This window comes from Pleurodeles waltl, chromosome 11 (genome assembly GCF_031143425.1).
Source record: "Pleurodeles waltl isolate 20211129_DDA chromosome 11, aPleWal1.hap1.20221129, whole genome shotgun sequence".
Classification (NCBI taxonomy): domain Eukaryota; kingdom Metazoa; phylum Chordata; class Amphibia; order Caudata; family Salamandridae; genus Pleurodeles; species Pleurodeles waltl.
The window spans coordinates 970,357,541-970,379,008 of NC_090450.1; the positions used below are offsets into that span (position 1 = coordinate 970,357,541).

Genomic DNA, 21,468 nt, shown 5'->3' on the forward strand with positions numbered 1-21,468 from the left:
TGAGCTCTCTGAACTGAATGTGCTCTTCAACTTTTTGACATTTCTCTCCCTTTTTTTTTTTACTGCTGCGTAGAATCAAGTCTCAAGTTTATCCGCTAACACCTTCATGTTAACAACTTCTTATATAGCGGTAATGTTCTGCCTTACTGTATTAATGACATTAATATGTTTCCTTTGCAGCTGGGACGATACTGGGCTTTGTTTTCTCCCCTAAGGAAGCCCTTGTCGTGTCCTTGGCTCAGTGGAGAATCCTGTAGCTGCCTTGTCTTGGGGGACCATTTAAGTGGTATTCCTTTTCTCCAAAATGGTCCTGCACCTCTTTGGAATACTCGATTGTCCAATCACCATCTCAGGATCCCCGGACAAGTACATCCACACGTAATCTGAGGCAGGTGACTGTATTGATGCTGTGCAGGATAGATCAGTGTATTTACTTATTTAGGCTAGGGTCAGTGGTTTTGTCCTTTACCATATTTGCCTCTGGTATATCACAGATCTGAGGTGTGCTGAGCAGAGTATATCAGTCACGTGATGAAATGCTACGTGGTGCATCATCAAATAGTTCAAAATCAATCAGAACACTGAACTTTCTGTCACGAGAGAGAAGAGCAGCAGCAAGACTGCAATAGGACTACATAGTCCAGCATCGTGCAAAGAATGTCAAAAGTTTGATTCTCTTTCGTGTATCAAAACAATGCAATGAGTTTCGGGAAAAGAGGTGTAGGAAACCTCATAGAGGTCTATTTGAGGTTCCCAGTCCAAGATGAAGTAGAATATTTTCCTATGATGTCAGTTCCTGTTTGAAACCTACAAGTCGCAACAGCTGTATTACTTTACTTTTCGTGTGTTCATTGCTCTGTTGCTAATGTTTTTGTCCTGATTTTTGCTTGCTGGGTTTGGAACGTCTATTGGACCTACTTCTGGATATTCGTCCCTGGCACTAACCTCTTCCCTGATGTCAGGGGGAGTTTGGAAAACTTTCAAGTGCACAATTAAAGGGATGATCTGGTGAATGATGTCATGATAGATTAAAAAAAAAAAACACCTGACTCCATCAAATATTCTTGCACGCCTGTTGGTGGTTGTTAGTGTTGCCAGACTGGGCAAAGAACTGCTTTTTTCCTACACTAGATGGCCACTTTGAGTGCAGGGAGGCACCAGTACTATTTTCCTCGGGCAACCAAGAAGGAGAGTGAAGAACAAGTTACTTACCTTCAGTAATGCATTATCTGGTAGAGACTTTATCTAGCTGCAGCTTCCTTACCTTCGAATTCCCTGGTGTCAGCATCAAATTAGGATTTTTTTGATGAGCAATACCCTGCACGTGCCGTCAGGTGGCATCGGTTGGATCTGCATGCGTCCCTTGACTCCGCGCGGTTTTGTCAGCGTCGTTGGAGACGTCTGTGATGTCACGGTCGCCTATAAAGGCACCATCCCGGCACACGTACGTCAGTTCTTTTACCAACCAAACTTCCACACCAGAATCGCAGTCATGGATAGAACCAACATGTTGTCTGTGCAAAACTAGGGCCCTGAAAGAGATAAACCCTAACCCTACTAGACATATCCGCAAAGCAGGGAGGCCTGGGTGGGTGTAAGGAATCTGCAGCTAGATAGAGTCTCACCAGATAATGTGTTACCAAAGGTAAGTAACTTGTTCATCTGATAGAAACTTATAGCTGCAGATTCCTTACCTTTGAATAGATACCCAAGCCATAACCTCCTGGCAGTGGGCTGCGGATACCTCCACTACACTAAATAGTTCTGTAGGACTGAACGGGCAAAGTGTTAGTCTCTCCGTACTTGACTGTCCAGGTAGTAATGTTTTGCAAACATGTGCAAAGATGCCCACGTTGCCCCAGAACAAATCTCCATGACTGTAACGCCCTGAGCTAGCGCAGTGGTAGCAGCTTTGCCTCTGGCAGAATTAGCCCTTAGGAGGCTGCTTCCTGGCCAATGCATAGCAGATCTTGATGCAGAGAACGACCCAGCGCGAAATGGTTAAATTCTGCACTGCCCGACCCTTCTTTGCTCCAACGTACCCCACAAAGAGTTGTTCATCTACCCTGAACTCTTTTATGTGGTCAAATCAGATCGAAAACGCTCTTTTTGGGTCCAGTCGATGGAGTCGCTCCTCTTCCTTAGAGGGATGCAGTGGAGCAAAGAAGATGGGCAGGGTGATGTTCTGACCCAGATGAAATGGGGTCACCACCTTGGAGAGGAAAGAGGCACAAGTTCTGAGAACCACCTTGTCTGGATAAATAGTGAGATAGGGTGGCTTTGATGATAAAGCTTGCATCTCACTCACCTTCCTGGCAGAGGTTATTGCCACTGAGAAGGTTGTCTTGATGGTGAGCAGCCAGAGGGGACAGTTGTGCAAAGGCTCAAATGGAGCACACATCAGAAATGTGAGGACCAGATTGAAGTCCCATTGGGGCACAACAAAGGACGTTGAGGAATCTATGTTCAATGGGGGATTTAAACAGAGATGGCTGATCAGGCAGCCGAAGTAATGATTGCCCTCGAGAGTCCCATAGGCAGAACCCTGCTGGCCAAGGGAAAGAATAAAGAGAAGAATATCAGAATGAAAAGCAGAAAAAGGATCAATAGACCTTTCTGTACGATAATATACAAAGCCCTTCCAATGGCAGGCGTATACCATTTTAGTGGAGGGACGCCTGGCTGCCAAAATAACTTTACAGACTTCGGGAGGAAGGTCAAAAGCCATCAACTGCCGCCACTCATCTCCACGCATGAAGGCGCAGAGTCAACAGGTTCGGGTGGAGAACCCTCCCCTGCTGCTACAACTAAAGACCCTCCCGAAGGGGCAGCCTGATCGGAGGATTGATGCTCATTTTGAGAAGTTAGGATACCAGACTTTCTGTGCTCAATCCGGAGCCACTAGGATGAATTGGGCCCAGTCGTTCTTGATCTTCTTAAAACCTCTGGGCAGGAGTGGTATGGGCAGAAATGCATACAGGAGGCCTGAACTCAACTCACAATGAAAAGTATTGCCGAGCGATTGCTGCCTTGGAAACTCCAACACGCAATACTGCTGACAATGTGTGTTCTCTACGGAGGCTAACAGATCTAACCAAGGCTGTCCCCACTACTGAAAGAATCATTGCGCCATCTCCGGATGGAGATACCATTTGTGATCCGCTAGGCATCAGTAGCTGAGTTTGTCCACCCTGGTGTTCAGAGAACCTGTCAGGTGTTGAGCCACTAGGGTTATGCCCTGCTGTTCCAGCCACATCCAGAGACGCAGGGCCTCTTGACAAAGGGTCCACGACCCCACACCGCCCTGCTTGTTGCAGTACCACATTGCAGTGGTGTTGTCCATGAACACCTGCACTATCTTCGTTTTCACAACAGGAAGAAATGCTTTCAATCACCCGGAGCTCCAACAAGTTGATATGGAGTCCAGATTCCGTCTGACCTCTGACCTCTGCCCCATACCATATGGGACGCATCTGTCACTACTGTGAGATCTAGCTGGGGAAGGGAGAGGAGTCTGCCTCTGACCCATTCGCAGTTCACTAACCACCACTGCAGATCTTTTGCTGTTCCCTCCAAGGTCTGAACTGTGTCAGTAAGATTTCCCCGATACTAGGCCCACTGGAACTTCAGGTCCCACTGCAGAGCCCTCATATGCCATCTGGCATGTTTGACTAACAGGATGCAGGAAGCCATGAGTCCCAACAGCCTCAGAGTCTGTCTCACTGAAATCCAGGATAGAAGCCGAAACATCGGTATCATAACCTGATTATCCTGGACTCGCTGCTCGGGAGGATAAACCTAAAACTGCGCTGTATCCAGAACAAATGAAAGGAAGCTTCTGAAAGGGAATCAGGTGCCACTTCGGCATGTTTATAGAGAACCCCAGCGAATGCAGGAGGTCCGCCATAGTCTAAAGGGGGGTGACGAGAGCCTGGGACGTAGGAGCCTTCAACAGCCAGTTGTCAATATAGAGGAAGACTGAAATCCCTAACCTGCACAGATGAGCTGCTACCACTACCATCACCTCCGTGAACACCCGAGGGGCACTGGTGAGACCGAAAGGAAGCACAGTAAACTGAAAGTGTCCGCGGCCCACCTTACACCGCAAGTAACGCCTGTGGGCGGGCACGATGGGGATGTGAAAATAAGCACCCTGCAAGACCAACGCTACCATCCAGTCTCCTTGGTCTAGGGCAGACCAGACCTGAGCCAGAGTGAGCATCTTGAATTTCTCCTTTTTGAGGAAGAGATTGACGTCCCTTAAATCCAAGATTCTTCTTTGGAATCAGAAAGTAGCTTAAAAAGCAACCACTGCCTACTTCTGACATCGGGACCCTTTCTATAGCTCCCTTGGCCAAGAGAGCCGTAACTTCCTCAAAGAGCAAAATTAAATGATCCTCTATCAGCAGTTCTTTAAATGGAGGGATAGAAGGAGAGAAAGACTGGAAGGGAGGCAATAGCCCTTCTGTATGATCCGCAAGACCCATTTGTCCGATGTTATGGACCGCCAGTAAGGGTGATGAAATTGAATCCTCCCTCCAAATGGATGAACATGGCCTTGCAGAACCATACTAGGAGGGCTTGGGCGTTGCAGAAGAGGGTGGCTAGGTCTTGGCAGACCTCTGGCTAGACCTTTTGCATCTGAAGGTACCACAACTTCGTCCTTGCACTGGAAGCTGTGAAGCTGGAGGAAGGTGGCTGACCTGTGGTTGGGCGTGGTACATTGCCCCTCACGAAGCCTTGAAAGGGGCGGTAGGCAGACTGCTGGCAAGTGGGCGCTGAGAGGCCCAAGGATCTGGCCGTGGCTCAGGAGTCCTTGTACCGCTCAAGCGCAGAGTCTGCTTTCTCTCCAAAAAGGTGTCAGCCATCGAATGGCATGTCCATCAGATTTGCCTGGACATCCCCCCAAAAAGCCAGTGGTACGCAGCAGCCAGGTGCGACGACGAAGGGCCACTACTGATGAAATCGCCCTGCCCAGAGTCGATCGTGTCCAAACCACATAGAATTATAAACTTGGCTGCATCTCTCCCACCCTTGACAGCCTGAGTGAGAGTGTCCTGCACGCCCTCTGGAACCTGGGGCAGCGCCTGTGCCACTTTATACCATAAAGTATGGGGAAAATGTCCCAATAGGCATGAGGTGTTTACGGACCTCAATGCCAGGCTGCAGGAAGAATACATCCTCTTCCCAAGTTGGTCCAGTCTCTTGGATTTCCTATCCGAGGGAGCAGAAGGGAAGGCACCATGGGAAGTGGAGGCTTGGACCACCAAGCTCTCTGGGGTGGAGAGTTGGGTGAGGAAACTAGAGTCGGTAGGAGTTGGTCGATGACAGTGGCCTTACAGGACCCCATGTGCTGGGTTTGGACCACGTTCTCAGCAAGACATCAGTAAAGGGCCTCACTGAAGGGTAACATCGGCTCCAACGCAGCAACCCCCGGCTGAAGCACCTCTGTCAGGATGTTAGTCCTGACCGGCAACGTAGGCAAGTCTAAGTCCACGACCTCAGCTGCTCTACGCACCACCATGGCATATGACACTCCCTCCTTCATAGCCACAGAAAGAGGTGAGATGATACCAGCATCTGAAGAAGTATCCAGTCCACTGGCTTCGCCTAGATCCTCATACCAGTCCTGCTCCTCTAATCCATACTCTAAAGGGTCCCCAGAACCCTCCCATTCCTCACCTGTGCCTGGCTGTTCAAAATAAGCCTTAGGCACTGATATGGGCCATGTCAGCACCGTCTAAGTCGGAATTGGCATTGTACAATGTTGTTCCGGATCATCTGGAATGAGGATGAGGCTCACGCCAGCGGTGGTGGTGGTGGGGGGGGGGGGGGTGGGAGGAGTCAACTGTGGGGGTCGGAGGCTGACTGTGGAACCAGTGGCGGTCCAGATCAGATATTGGATCCCGGGGTCCCCAACAGCACCAAGGCCGAAGCCGCCTGCCTCGAAGCCAGTGGGACCCCTGCTGAACCCTCAGTGTCCAAAGACCCACCCGCGGGCGGGAGCAGCCCGCTCAAAAACGAGGCGCATGGCTTTGTGAAGTCTTTAACTTGGAGGGGTCCCTCGGGCTCCCGGATAAGGGGGAAGACGTGAAGTCGGCCCTGGCATCGGCTCCGCAGAATGGTGCTTGGAACGTCGATGTTCCCGTGATGCCATGTCGGCCGACGGGCGTTTCGAAGTTGAAGTCTGCTTGGACTTCTTCTTGTGCCTCTTCCCCGAGTGCCCCGAGGGCCTCAAGTGTGGAGAAGAGGACTTGGGGTTCCTGGAGCAGTCCCGTGACCTCCTCCTGGAGTGGGACTGTGAACTCCTAGGAGTCGCACCAACCGAAGTCGACTGCCAGGCCGCTATGAGCTTCAGATACTGCTCTCTCAAAGCCTTCAGGGCCAGGGCCCAGCAGTCGGAGCACAACTTTGCGTCGTGGTCTCTGTCAAGGCACCAGAGACATACCTGGTGGGGGTTGATCACCGACATGGTGCAATGGAAGGCACCACATGGCTTAAACCCCGTCTTCCTCAATGACATCCTCGCCCAGACACGAAAAATCTTCGACAAAACAGTCGAAAAAAGGCCTTCCAAAAAATGCTGAGGGTAGGTCGGTCCCGGACCAGCGCTTAACTGGCGTGGAAGGAAAAGAACTGATGTACATGCGTCAGGGTGGAGCCTTTATAGGTTACGTAATTGACTGCTCTAACGAAGCTGACGAAGCCACGCTGATTTGAACGACGCCACCCGATGGCACGCACAGGGTATTGCTCAGCAAAAAATTCCGGAAATCAAAGCTGATGCCAGGCAATTCAAAGGTAAGGAATCTGCAGCTAGAAGCCTCTATCAGATTAGTCCTTGGCATTGCCTCACATATAAAGCTATGCATGGGAAAGAACCCAAAATCTGTCACCAGTTTGCTAACCATCTTGGGCAGATTACAAGGACTCAAAAGTAAATACTTACTCTACCTGGAAACACTTAAGACTCAAACACCCACAAGCACTAAGGCCAGCACTGACAGGCTTTTAGAGCCCTCTGTTTAATTAACTTATTACGATGAAAGGATGTAATGGTAAATAATTTACCTATCAACGTACACCTAACACTAACAACCTAGATCATTTGTTTCAATTTAATTGCGGAAACTGTCCTCTTCATTTAAGAAGGCAAAGAAAACAGCCACAGGTAACCAAAAGTTCCCACAAGTGCTGTACAAACCAAAAGTGAGGGAAAGGCAAAGGTGAAACAGCAGCACGGTGTGACAACCAGTTCAGGCCACAGGAGAAAATATTCTGGTGATGTAATTGAGGCACGACTTGCTCAGAGGTCTATGTGATCTCACTCCCGAGGAAGGGCTATAGAGAATAAACGAGTCACAATTACAATAGTGTCTTTTCATGTTAAAGTTCAATCACTACAACTTCCAACCTGGAGTAGAGAGTAACTCAGGAGTAAGACTACCACCTTGGCAAGGAGAATATGGAAACCCCACGGACCGTACTTAAAAGATACTAGTAGAGCGCAGGATTATGTGGGTATGAAGCAATACTCTACTGCAATTATACTATCTTACGATAATTCTGTGGCTCACCATTAACGTGCTGGTATCCCATAAATCTTTCGGATTCTCATTGTAAAGGCGCCCTTAGCCTTTGGTTGCTCATCTTATAGCAGTGCACTACGTTGCCTACTTGACAAATGGCCGTAGCCTTTTCCAACTTACAACTCTGTTCCTCAAGCCAATCTTTAAAATGGGTATTTTATATTCACAGCCTAAAATGCTCATTATTACTAATATTATCCAGAAGCTGCCCAACCAAAGTGTGCTAAAACTACAAGAATTAAAGTGGTGATACAACAGAGAAGGAGCTAACAGATTTTATTGTTATAACTTTGTAATTATGTATGCTTATGACACCTGCTGTATGCTTATTCTTAAAGGGTTGGAAGCCATAGCGGCCTCCACACCTTTTCTCACACTAGGTTCTAAAACCCGTAAATATACAAAGATGTAAGGCGTAAAAATGAGTTTAATCAAGAAAATAAAAACTAAACATTAGGGAAGGCCAAACGAATAACCATCAGCACTCTTCTGATAAGAGTACCTGTATGATGAGAGCCAAACGTCAGAGAATATATTTCTGGTGGTGTGCTGTCTGACCAGAATTTGCCTAAAAGATAACTATTCTAGAGTAAAAGAAGCCAAAGGTGACCCACCCAGGTTAAATATATCCACACTGATGTTGACGTGCACAGGTCTTTTTTTTAATGAAATGCCTCTAGTTTACTTACCACAGCTGCTCAGCTTAATACAGTTCTGCCTTCACAGCTCGTACCAAAGTCCTGATACATGACATAGGGGGCGCCCACTTACTGGCCGCCTTGATAAAAGAAACAACACAGGGGCTCTACTGATGATATTGGCGTGACAGTGCAGCACAAAATGGTGAGTAAAAAAAATACAGTTTCCTTTTAAGACTTTGCCTACTCCCATTGCTGTCAGTATTCCCTGTAATGGCTGTCCTTTTCATGAAGAAGAATGCATAACAATCATGTAACACTGAAAAAAAAGCCCAGACGCAGGAATATCGTTTTCAATCAAGCTTTTAATGAAAAGATCATAAAATAACAGTTTATCATCACTGTACATTAAGACTGCAAATGTCCATAGGCTGAGATAATTATTAGAATTGATGTATCCTCTTAATTATTTATGACACTTGAGATTGAGCCACAATAAAACGTGGCTCTGACCTGAATTCAAGCTCTGAAGAAAACAGAACCAAGGAGTATCGTCCCTTTAGAGCCACGTCCCGGGCCCTGGCACCCAATTTTAAGGCCAAAGAAAGATGTGCATCCTCCATTTTTATGGTTTGAGGCGGCACTGGGCAAACTGCCCATATCTCCTCTCCTCATATCTCCAGACTACACTGCGAACCAATTCACCCTTAACAGACCTCAAGCACAAGTGGATAACACGAGTGCAATTGTTATGTATTTATCTGAGAAGCCACTAGCCTAACTTTCCAGCTAGTCTCTAAAACACAAATATACAGATCTCGGTGGGAACACTTTGCAAAGAAATGTCACGACTGGATTGTTGATGTTTGCAGAGATTATGGTATGCACAAATCAACTACCCACCGACATTTTCACTTACAATTTGTTGTAAGGATGTGTTATCCCTTATGTCATACATTTCAAAACAGGAATTTCTAAAAGGTTTCCAACTGCACAGTAGGATCATTTTAACGTAGCCCTTGTAAGCAGTTCTTCCAGAAATGCATCTTTTGAGGTAGCTCCAAGTCTCTTGAGTGGAGATCTGCCACTTCCTGAAACAGGACATCACAAAGGGGGAATCTGGGTGACAGTGGACTTGTTCAGCTGTCTGAATGCAAGCTCATTAACCGCATTAAGCTCTTGGTGTTTTATCCTCTTATTTGGCAAAACGGCTTCCATGAGAACTGCTCAGAACTTCGTCAACTCCCACAAAGCATACATGCCGTGTAATGTGAAAGCTGACATGGGCCCAAGTAAGTATTTTTACTTTTGTAAATTACAGTCCTTAGCTCATTTGGCCTCCTTTTCGTATTATTGCACAGAAGGCAATGTAATTCATTTTATATGCAGATAAATTCCAGTACAAGCAGATCTGTAATATAGGTCAAGACTCAGAACACGAGTGCAACTGAATCCTCCTTAACTCTTCAGATAAATACCATCTGCATTTTTACCTTCATTGAAACAATTTTTTTTTATAAAGAATCACAAACCGAATTCCAAGTGTGACTGTATTGGCAAACTGCTATTTTTTTTTCCTCAACCTTTGTATGGATTATGGAAAGGCCCTGAAACTTATCATTAAGAGGAGTGGTCGGACTGGTGCAACATGGCACTGCTTACCCCATGGAGAGGTGATAGTGTTTAAAGTCACACAATTGGTGAATAGGACTTATTACACATCGGTTAATGTATCTCTACAAACAGATTCACTCCCTCGCACTTTAAAGCTTACAAAATGTGTTATCTTAGAAAGCAGTGAATATAGAGAGATACATTTGAAATATAGAAAGACCGAGATTAGTAAATGTCCTCCCTCTCTCAGGAGATATACACTTCAAGGATGAAGCAGGATTTGAAAAGTTGGCATTGCAAAAGCACAGCTTTTATTCTTAACTGTTTCTTTGATTGGCATCAAAGTGAGTCGTTGTTCGGAAATGGTCTTTGCTTCCGATGTTACCTAATCAACACAGTGCATAGAGGGACTCCGAGCTTCATCCATCATAATCCAATAGTTGAATGCAAACAGACCAGTAAGTAAAACATGAGGTAGTGTCACAATCCAAACATTTCCTAGATAAATTTGTCTTCCAATTATTTAAAACAAATTCCTTGCTAAGGGAGTCCAACAGGGCATTGCACATGTCTTATTTTTAATTCAACTCTCTTGGCATGCACAACTTAACTGATGAAATAGAACAAAGTATTTCGAAAGACGTCTTTGCCTTTTGCAAAGGATTCAAACTGTGTGGACAGGATTTGTCCTAGGTTAGTCTTCTTTCCCACATCAGTATCGTTCAGATGAAAATCAGCATGTAAGACTATCCAGAAAGGTTTTAGAGAAGATAACTGAATGTGAATGATGGTACATTGGAAGAGAGCAAGAACAGTTTTGCCACTTGCTCAATACAACAATGACACATTTTGTGTATCCTTGGTTATGGCAATTACTTCCTGAGGTGTTCTGCTGGTATTGCACCACCAGCGAATCAGACATTTAGGAACTGAATATCACTGGACTGTGCCAAGTTGGTAATTATGACTCTAGCGTAGGGACTCTTATTGCTTACAAGAAAATGACTGGGGAGCAAATGGAGGACCTCATCTCCACACCTTTATTCTTCTCTCTGCCACTTTCCCTTCATCATTCCCAACCCAGATTGCTTCCACAAAGCCCGGGAAGTGCTCAACGGGATGAAACTCCTTTTTCCTAGAACTGAAGTGATTCAGTGAATACTGATAATCCTGACTGTGAACCAGCACTGTTTGGAGGACAGTGCTCTGCAGAGAGGAAAGAAAAAAAAACAGTAACAGGAATCATTGAAAAAGAGCATACATTGCAACGTGGACACATTAAATATAGAGACAAAACAGAAGTTCCTCTTCTAGATAAAGCTACAAAAGTCCAGTCCTTGCACTGTTTTCACAGGTTTATGGTTTATGGCTATGCTGTGAGTCTCTGAGATTAGTTATTTTTTTTTTATTATTTTTTTTATCCTGTAGAGTCAGTCCTGCACACGTACCTTTGAGCCAAATTCTGAAAAAAAAATTTAAACGTACATTCCCCTTGCAAAAAAAGGTGTGTGCAGGAGCTGAGAAATAAATACATTCATTACTGCAAATACATATTGATACAAAAAAACAACACTGTCAAATAGTGTCTGCACCATCTTTGTTAGACTGAAGACCAGGCAAAATTAATATCCCATTTACGGTTACCTCTTCATGAGTTTGAAGTGGCTTTTAAATAAAAATAAAAAAATAGACTACATTTGTGTTTTGAATTCTCCGAAACACTATTTTTTTTGGCTTCAGCAATATTCAGTTGACTCTCTTCCTTGGTATCGCTTTTACAGTGCCCAGTTATCTGTTGCTATTTTGGAAATGATTAACAACGTGAAGGTTTTAAAAAATAAGAAAGACCAGTGTGAGTTGGCGGCTTAATAGATTTCTAATTAGCTGACGAGAGTATGAGCAGACATTACTCAGCTTGCAGAAAAGACAGACATCCCATTCTAAGCTACTTGGTTTATAAGTGGTACTTTCGGACACTCCGTTAAAAAAAAATATCACATACTACATGGCTAGTATATGAAATAAACTAGTTTGATTGTTTGACTGAAATGCATTTTCAAACAAAACTTATATTTGGGTCGACTTTCCCAATAATTCTAAAACTGAAATGCAGGAAAGGTCATGCCCATGTTGCCATGCCATCTTAACAGTGGGGCCACGTGAACTCTAGCATGACCCTTGAGAGGTTAAAGTTAGTGTAGTGTTTCATTTTTGGACACTTTTCTTTAACAATAAAGCAATTCAGAAAAGGTGTTGAGATCTTTGGTGATACTGTGCCTTCTACCTATTATTCCTTAGACCTTCTTCATAATGGTCCCTTCCTAACGTAATCCTGGTCAAAGAATAGTACCCATTAGCTACACCACATGGTCCTCATCAAAAAGGCAAGTTATGTACCATATGCCATTGACCAATTTAATTCTTAACTTCCACTAGAAAGCTGGGTTTTTCAGCTTGAAAAATGTTCAGTGAACTTAAAGGCTCGGAGGGCGTTAATGCCTTGACTGGAGAAAATTAACCTTAAAAAAAAACAAGTAGAGTTAATGGCGGTGAAAAAGAATCAAACTATTCATTCCAACAACCTAGTGTTCAACAAAGTCATGCTATAGCTATTTTTTCCATGGGGGTTGTTTTATGCGATAAATGCTATATATTCGGTATTCTCCAGCCAAATGTATAAAGAAGTAATTTATCCACTAATGCAGAATCCCTTAAAACCTTTGAGTCTAGCCTAGTGACCACCCCAGAGTATGCGAGAACATCCACTGTGGCTAATGAAATGTCTTGCTATGTAATTTTGTTTTAAGCAAGGTATATTAAATAGGACTCTTAAATGAATTTACCAAAAGAACACAGGGAAAATGCTCCTGAAACACTGAGAAACCTAGCAACAAAGTGCTTTAATGCCCATTTAAGAGTCATCCAACACACTTTCGCCTGCACAATGAACACTACACGCATGCATCTAAATACACAGAACACAACCCTTGGGTTGCAATGGAATGCGGGTAGATAGCTATTATTCCAACTATTTTCCCCAATCAACAGCAAGAAACAGAAATGGAAAAGATTAACTTTGACTGGCCTCTAGATCAGTTGAGGTCTGAAACTGTAAAGGTTTATGTAAACAATGAGATAAATATATTAGTATCTTTTTCTGAGCCAAGCAAGGTTTCTACACTCATTCAAAATGTGCTTTGGTTTTAAAATAGTTTTATGAATTTGGGTATGAGCTCTTTCTTTGTACTTAATATACAACTTTTGCTACTTAATTGGTATTTCCTGTTATTCCGAAACCATTCTGGAACTAAAACAACTAAAGCATTTATTTTATGCTGCCTGGTGCATGTGTGAATGTTGTTGCCAATGTTTTTTTCTCTCTCGAAGTTCTGTGAATCTGACAACCCACCCACAAAAAAACAGTAATTGTCCCCCAACCCCGAAAAAACTCTAAAATCTTAAATATGAAACTAGTGTTTTTGCTTTTTTCATTAAAATACAGAAATTGTTTGATACAATACTATGTCGTACAAATGTAGTTGAGAGTTTGGCGCCTACGCCAACAATCCCTGAAGTTTTGAGTTATTATTATTATTGTTACTGTCACAGTTTGGAGAAGTTTTTCTCAAAAGTCATTCCATGGAACAAAAATCTATACAGCTATTTTGAAGGGAAAAAAAACTATTTGTACAATACGCTTGCTGTACACAGACATTTTGCCATTGTTTAAGTGCTGAAAAAAGAAAGCAAATGAAAGTTCCTATAAAATCCATTGAGTCCAAAATCTTCAAAATAGTGTGTCCAGCAGTACAAAAACCCAGAAACTAAGTTCTGCTCACTCAGTGGGGGCAGAGGGATAAATCAAAGGTGTTCTGTTGTAAAATACAATCTTCCATATAATCCAGCTGTTAACAGAGTTTTTACGGTGAACAACAGTCAGAAGCAGGTGGTTAGATTTTGACACAGGTGTCCTATTCTATAACAGACAGGAGAATAATAAAAAAAGAAAAGCCATCTTTGGATCTCCTATGGTTGGGGTTGAACACGTTGGCATCAGTTATCTTAGCTGCATGGATTTGCGGGCTGAAAATTAGAGATCATTTTAACATCAATTACAACTTCAGTAATTTTACATCATGACATAATAACTGTATAAGTGTGCAAAACCTAAAATATTCTGTTATCACTCTAAGATAAGGACTTACATGTTGAGAAATCTTTAATATATCGTAATTAACACGTATCTTCAGAAGCATTTAAACCCACTGCAGGATTTTCAGTTGTCACAGGTGTGCAACATTCTCATGTATGCTCTGGCCACAATTGGGTTTGGCGGAGGCAGTTTAAATGCAGTTGTTAAACTAAATTGTTCACAAATGGGCATCAGTCTTGTGAGCATGACCTTAAAACGCTGACAGGCAAGCAATCCAGGCTGGTCCCTATAACGGACTGCCCTGGTGAGTGCACAACAATAACTGACACTAACCATGCCTTATAACTTCTATTTGCAGTGTTGCATTACAATTTTACTTGTAAAGTAATGCAATCAGGCTTGGCACAGTAACAAATGGGATTTCTGCCGAAAATGTTGCAGAATCTTGCAATAAGTAGTTTGAGTTCAAACATGTGCAGGGATCCATACATTTGAACACGACCTAAGGCAGATTTTGAAATTGCACTGCCAAATAGGACGAAAACAGAGTGAGCCAAGCAGCTTCTAAATTTTAAATTCCAAATCCCTCCAATGTGTGCTTTGTTACAAAAACTAATGGAACCCTGTAAGATTTCTGTTGACATCTGTGCTACCTAGCATTATGTTCTGTACAGCTGCACCAGTTTAGAGTATGTCCTTTAAACTAAAAACACAACAGAAGGCCTGATGAGTTTTTAAATGGCCACGGTAAATTGCAGCTGGAAAAGTTACAAAGCGTGGCCATCCAAAATGTAGATGAAAAGAGCTCACTAACTGTTTTCATGATGGCAGTCAAATGCCTCTCCCTGTCTGTTATATCATTGACAGTGTAAGACACAGGGCATCAATGCAGTTAATAACATCAATGACATCACAAACAGGAACTTGGAATGTAAACAGTTTATATCGATTACACGAAAAGAAGATGTGGAATAATTAAAAATTAACCAGATCTTTTTTTCCATTTTCAGAGACTTGAAAAGGGGGAAATCACTTTTCGTAAGAGCCAGGAGGACAGTCTCTTAACACTGCATTTCTAAACTAAAGTAGGCTGTTGCAGCACCTTAACTGACATAGCGCTTCTTATCAGCAGCATATGTTAACCATGAAATCAGGTTTTCACAAATGGCAGCAGATTAGTTTCAGTCTACTTCCTGGCACCCCACTGGTGAGAAAGCAGTGTGCTTTTACTAACATTGATACCCCTCGTGCTATGTTTTTTCATATGACAGTAATGCAGAAAAAAATGCAATTCACGACATTTCGACGAGACTCATCCATGGCAATAATTCCAACAGAGAGAAAATACAATTAAAACTGAAATCTATTCATCTATTTTGAAGTTTTGGACTCAATGACTTCACATTGACAACATCAGTTTGAAAAGTAAACCATAGCTGCATCCCAACCTTATAAAAGCAACAAAAAAAAAATCTTTGGGGAGAGGAAACAAACGGGAAACGAGGAATACCCACACTATCCCCGCATAATGTCTTGGAGAAGATGTTCCACATGCCATTTAACTTCCCTCTAAGAGACACTTCCTCTGGTTTCTTTAGATGCGGCTGTTATCTTTTTTGGCAAGGTGATGAGTTCTGTTTTACATTCACTGTTGTCCCTGAAAAAGCTAAAGACACAGAACATGCTACAAATCGGAAAGCTCTGGCTCCGCCAATGCCTCTTGTCTAGTTGCCAACCTTGACAAAACCCTAGTGTAACATTGTTTGCCTAGCTAATGAGATAGAGTTTTGCAGCACTTTCCCTGTGCACCAACTACCAAGGCTACATGTGAACTACAAAGTTCAGCCTACATTCGTGTTTCATTGGTTCAATGTCTCTCTCGCTTTTCTAGTCTAGTAAAAAAAAATGGGTAGAAATAAAGCATATGATATCTTTGTTTACTTGTACATGCTTCCTTTTTGGTCTATAAAATATAAACGCAATAATCCAGGTGAGCATAGCAGAGGAGCACCTTTCACATAACTGGACAATGATAGCAAGCTACAACAAAAAAATGACTTCTTGTAAACGTTACTCAACTCAGAAGGGATGTTCCCTAGATGCTGAGAAAATTTTACCACCGAGTTCCACCAACAAAGAGCTATACACAAGGTCACGCCAACTGAAGTCAAGGGTGAAGGCAGGGTGAGCACGTGAAGTGGAGAGGGGATGGAGGCTAAAACTTCAAAGAAGTTTCTGGCAGAAGTACGTGGCCTCCGAAGTGATAGCAGCTGCTGGCTGTGACAACTTGTGCAGATTTTCAGGAGAATGTTAGTGCTTTCCTCTCCTTGAAGGAGGACGACCTGACACACTCTGGTTTGTATAAGTGCTTTGCACTCTGTGCTTGCATTCTATAAGTTCGAAAGTCCAGACAAAAGTTGCCCACGGATACATGCCGCATAAATATCAATCCAAGACCTATTAAGTAAGTACAGTGCGTTCCAATGCAAAGTCAGAGTGTGATATGACAACTTCCCTGCCTAAGGCTACTAGGCATGGGAAGACAAGTTAAATACTGGCTCATTGCCTCACTCTCCAAATCCTACTTTTCAAAGTGCGAGCACTGGAGAGAAATGCAGAGGTGTGTTCAACTGGCCGGATTCTGGTAATCTGGGGCTCACTGCGGGCCTTGGTCTGGAAAGAAACAGCTTTGGCAGGCATGACAGGGCCCCTCATTTGCTAGGCCATCATAAACCAGTATACTAGCCTGAATCCAAACTATGTTAAACTCAAAGGATTAAGGGCACAGGTTCCGCCCTGTGCTGGGTTTAAATCTTAATTCGTTTAGTTAAACAATCATTTTCTTTGGCCAAGCGTTGCTGTAACTTGTTAAGCTGAACTTGGTTGGTGAACCCTGGGTGGTAAAACATCCCAAACTTAAACTCTATTTCATACAGTTAATTACATTAGAGGAAAAATATAAACAAGAAAAACACCATCTAATCTTTCACTATCCGTCTTACTGTTCTGAATATTTCAAGAGGTAGCAAAGGTAGGGAGCCTGACTTAGACCAGACTCACTTAGTGAGGGGAGAAACGCTAAACATACACAAACACATAAAACAAAGTACCGAACAGAACTCTTATCAAGTCCAGCCTTTTCACCCACCTCAGAACAAAAACCCAAGAAGAGTCCCAGAACCTTCCAGTTCAAACATTCACATAATAAACGTTACTACTGTGTTTCTCATTAATAAACAAGTACCTCTGTTCCTCAAAGGACACCCATACAAAACAACGTGTAAAAGTAAAGACCCTCTTTCACACTTTAAAAAGAAATTCCAGGGCATCCAAATTGTCAGCCAGTCACGGGTACGACGAAGAGCGGTAGCTGGATGGGTAGGGGTGGCCAGCTGTACCAAGCCTGTCCGGACATACCGACGTGATAGGAGACCAAACCCTACTCTGTGGTGAGGGATTGAGGGAGCAGCCACTGTTTGCCCCTTTCCCTTCCACTGTAAAGTACTCTGCATGAGGGTTAAGGTGGCTGAACCCAAGTCCAGCAAACTTGGTGGTCTAACTACAATGCTTCCCACTCCGGCCTCAGCCTAAGGTCCACAGGAAGGTCTTGCCCAGACCTTTTTTCGCTACTGCAGACTAGCGTAACCTGCGCTCGGCTTGTTTCCTGTGCTTGAGGATATGTGTATAGTCGGAGTGGTTACAGTCAGAGAAAGGATCTGTGGATCAGAAATATTTGAGGTTACTTGGTTTTCATTATAAACACAAAATGGAGATCGCCCCACCCTCTCGCTTTGGAATATCCATATCTGACTTGCACATGCAAAAGAACGAGATGTTTGGTGAAAGCCAGCTACTGATACGGAAAACTAACAAACACATGCTAGAAAATGTCCAGCAAGAGAAACAGCCACAAAATGGACCCAGAACCGTTCCCCGCACACCACTTCCCCTAATGATGGCAGCAGCAAACAAGGTAAATCCCCCTTTGGTGAATAAAAGGGGCATGCAAAATGCCACTTTAAAGCAACATTTATCGTTTCTTCTCCACTCCCTTTTGATGACACCGGGGCATGAAAACAGATTGTGTGTATGATATATATTCATATACGCATATATATTTTACACACAGCTGGTTGAGGTAAGAGAAATGCAAAGGGACCTTGGGCTAGTGGCAACAACTCTGCTGTGGACTTCTTCGCCCCGGTGTTTTCCTTAAAGCTCACTGGGTTGTCTTTCGACCTTCCCTCTTCCAGTCTACCCATGACTGAACTGGAACGTGATATGCCCTTTAAGCAGCAAAGTCTACAGAAAGGTAACCATCGCAGCTGGGAGAGAAGCACATTCGCTGGAAATCTTTGGAGTCTTTGGCTTATGTCGGAGAGGTATGCATGCGCAGGTGGCTGATGAGGTTGCGCTGCTGCGTGAACTTTCCACCACACAGTTGACATTCATAGGGCTTTTCTCCTGAGTGAACACGCATGTGTTCGGTCAGTCGGTACTGCCTTGTGAAGCGCATGCCACACTCGTCACATGCAAAGGGCTTTAGGCCAAGGTGGCTGCGCATGTGCCGGGTCATGGTGCCACGCTGTGTGAACATCTTGCCACAGATGTTGCATGGGAAAGGTCGAGTGAGCCAGTGCGTCTTCTCATGTTGCCGTAATGTGGCTGGATCTTTGTAACTTTTCTCACAGATAGCACACTTGAAAGGTCGTGATTCAGCATTAAAGGCCTGGTTTGGGGTAGCAGACAGGTCCTCTGCTTCCTCCTTGCAGTAGGAGTCCTCATCTTTGATATACAGTTCTTCTTCTGTGTGTGTCTCCACATGTGCATTGAGCTCCTCGGAGCTGGGGAAACCTCTCCCACATGGGATGCACACATACAGGTTGTCACCAAATGCAACAGACTCATAACCCTCTTGTCTGTAGATGTAATTGGAGCTGGCAGGCCCACCTTCCTCGTTCTCGCTTTGGCCGCTGTCCTCGCTGTTATCCTTGCCGTTCTCCAGCTCTTCTTTGCATTGGTAGGGCGGTGCAGAGTTGTAGGGTCCACCTGGGTCATGTTCTGATGTTTTAGCTAAAGGGCCCACAATGACTCCATTAGGAAGAGAGTCGTGCTCTTCCCCTCCTTGGCCACTATCTTTTTTACTACCCCAATCCCTTTTTCGTGAAGAGTGGCGGTGAGCTTTGTGCTGGCCGTTCTCTGGTGCAACATGGTTCTCTTCGGTGGGCTCCAGCTCCATGGGCTCTGCAGCCCCATCCATTAACCCCGAGACATGGTTTGTCATGGAGTCTTCAAATGAGGCACTGTTGGCTGCAGAGGCCGACTGTGGTGAGCCATGCTGACTCTCGTTTGGCGGCAAGTCGTCTTGTGCATGTGCAGTGAAGAGAGGGGGGCTTTTTTTGGACAGGTCCAAGCCTAGTTCTTGGTCACACCCGTTTCCATTGATGTTTTCAGTGTTGCTGCTGCTGCTGTGGAGAGAAGTGTGACAGTTTTCCTGATTAGAGCTGCTTTGAAAGACTTCCTCATCAGAGGCTTTCCCCTTCGGCAGTTCTTTGGCATGGGAACCCTTGGTGCGCTCACTATATCCGGGGTACCGTGCTGAAGGGACCGGAGGAGCTGCGAGTCTGTGGCTGCGGCCGTGCCGGCCCAAGCCATGAATACCCAGTCTCCCAGAAAAAGCTTTTCCGTAACGTTTCAGCTTCTTTCGGCAGAGGGTGGCGAGTTCGTGCAATTGGAGGTAGCTTGCTGCAGTGAGGAGGGCGTTGAAGTTCTGCTCCCCGGGCTGCTCCGTTGACAGGAGTTTCCCGGTGTAGATAAAGTCTAATATCTGGCGGAAAATGGTTGGGTTAACCATATCCGTGTCCAGGTTAATGAGGTTGTCATGCAGGACGAGGGACTTGAAGTACATGCTACTTGCTGCCAGGATATTCTTGTGGGCACGAAAGAGGGCATTTTCCACCACAATGATGACGTCACAGAGGAAACCTTTGGCTCGCTGCTGGTTCAACTGAAGCAGCAGTTGTTTGGCATGATGTGGCTGGTCCATTTCCACTTAGTCTTGCTTTCACATTCAGCTGTACCACCTGCAACAGGACGAGAAGAGTGTTAAAGCAGGTGTCTCGCAGCGTGAGCTTAGTACAATTTATTCAACAACACTTGTCACCTCAGTTTAACAACTCCTTTCAAAACACACACCCATACTGTAAAGAATTCCAAGAATCCAACTTCAAATGTAGGCAACTGCATGAATTATATAATATAGCCTGCAGCAACGATATGTGGCACTGGTTTCAAAAATATTTTGCAGATTCAAAAACATGTGATATACAAAATACTTAACCGGTTTGGAGTTCCGGTGACATTTATAAATCATTACCTTATAACTGAATAGCGTTACATGAGAGCCCCCGAGTTGATAGAATTAGGGGAATGTAAATTATAAACGTGGCCGTTCTTTATGTAGTGCATCCATCCTACCTCCTAAAGTCTTGTGGGACATTCAGCTGCGGAGAATTGTTTTCCCTACGGCCACTCCGCACCAAAAGGCAGTTGGGAACCAAACTGAACACTTCCCTTGCATGCTGCTGTAATACTTGCCCCAGAACTTTAAGTACTGGAGAACGGTAAGTAACTTGCTCGCCTGAACCAGTAACACAGGGGTGCCTAATGTTTTAAGTGCGATTATGTGCACCAAAGGAAACATTTTTTTAAAATACTTCCGAGTTTGATGATATTTCAAAAAGTTGGAGAGGTATATCTATCTATCTATCTTAAAAGTTGTTTTTTTTAAGTTCGTTTTTGAGCACTACTCCAACGTGGGTTCCTTAACAGATGACATTAAGCACACATTTCTGAAAATCTTTTCCATTCATTTTCACCAAACTAGACATCCAAATATGATATACTTCAATCAGGTCTGCATTAATAGAAAACTGCCTTCACCATTTGAGAACAAAAAACTAAATAAGGACAAGACTTATCTATACCGGGGATGTGCGCAGAATGAATACATTAATGTTCTGTAAGAATCTGAAAAACAGTATGTGGCAGTACTGCACAAAGCTATATTTAATGCAAGTTTGAGTTTGGTTACTATAAGATCAAAATGAGGACATTCCGTAAATAAGCTGCTGCAACGTCTACTCCATTAACCATCAGCAACACACAGAATGGAACCTAAACAATTCTACAACTGCTCCAGTGAATATACATTCAAACAAGTGTAAATTCATTGGTTTGAAGCACTAAATTAATTTTAAACCTATAAATGTACTATTATACCAAAGAATGTATATTTAAACCAGTGAATGTGAATTCATAAAAAAAATGCACATTTGACCAGTATGCGGCAACATATCTCACACTCAGTCAACTTAGGACATACCAAGAGTACTGACTATAAAGAAAACTCCGGGCTGCATCGTGGGCAGGACCACAAGGTCCACAGTCCTTGCTGCGCCCCAGCGAAGCTTGC

General features: G+C 43.9%; 1 protein-coding gene across 6 annotated transcripts in view; it reads right to left on the reverse strand.

Moving 5' to 3' along the window:
- Window positions 1–8,574: 8,574 nt before the first annotated feature.
- The window catches only part of HIC2 (HIC ZBTB transcriptional repressor 2), a 262,898-nt gene continuing 250,004 nt past the window's right edge, over window positions 8,575–21,468 (reverse strand). For all 6 annotated transcript variants that reach the window (XM_069215223.1, XM_069215219.1, XM_069215220.1 and 3 more), the window contains one exon: window positions 8,575–20,077. In XM_069215223.1, the coding sequence (XP_069071324.1) occupies window positions 18,364–20,040 (1,677 nt within the window). In that variant the 5' untranslated portion in view covers window positions 20,041–20,077 and the 3' untranslated portion in view covers window positions 8,575–18,363. The remainder of the gene's footprint in view (window positions 20,078–21,468) is intronic.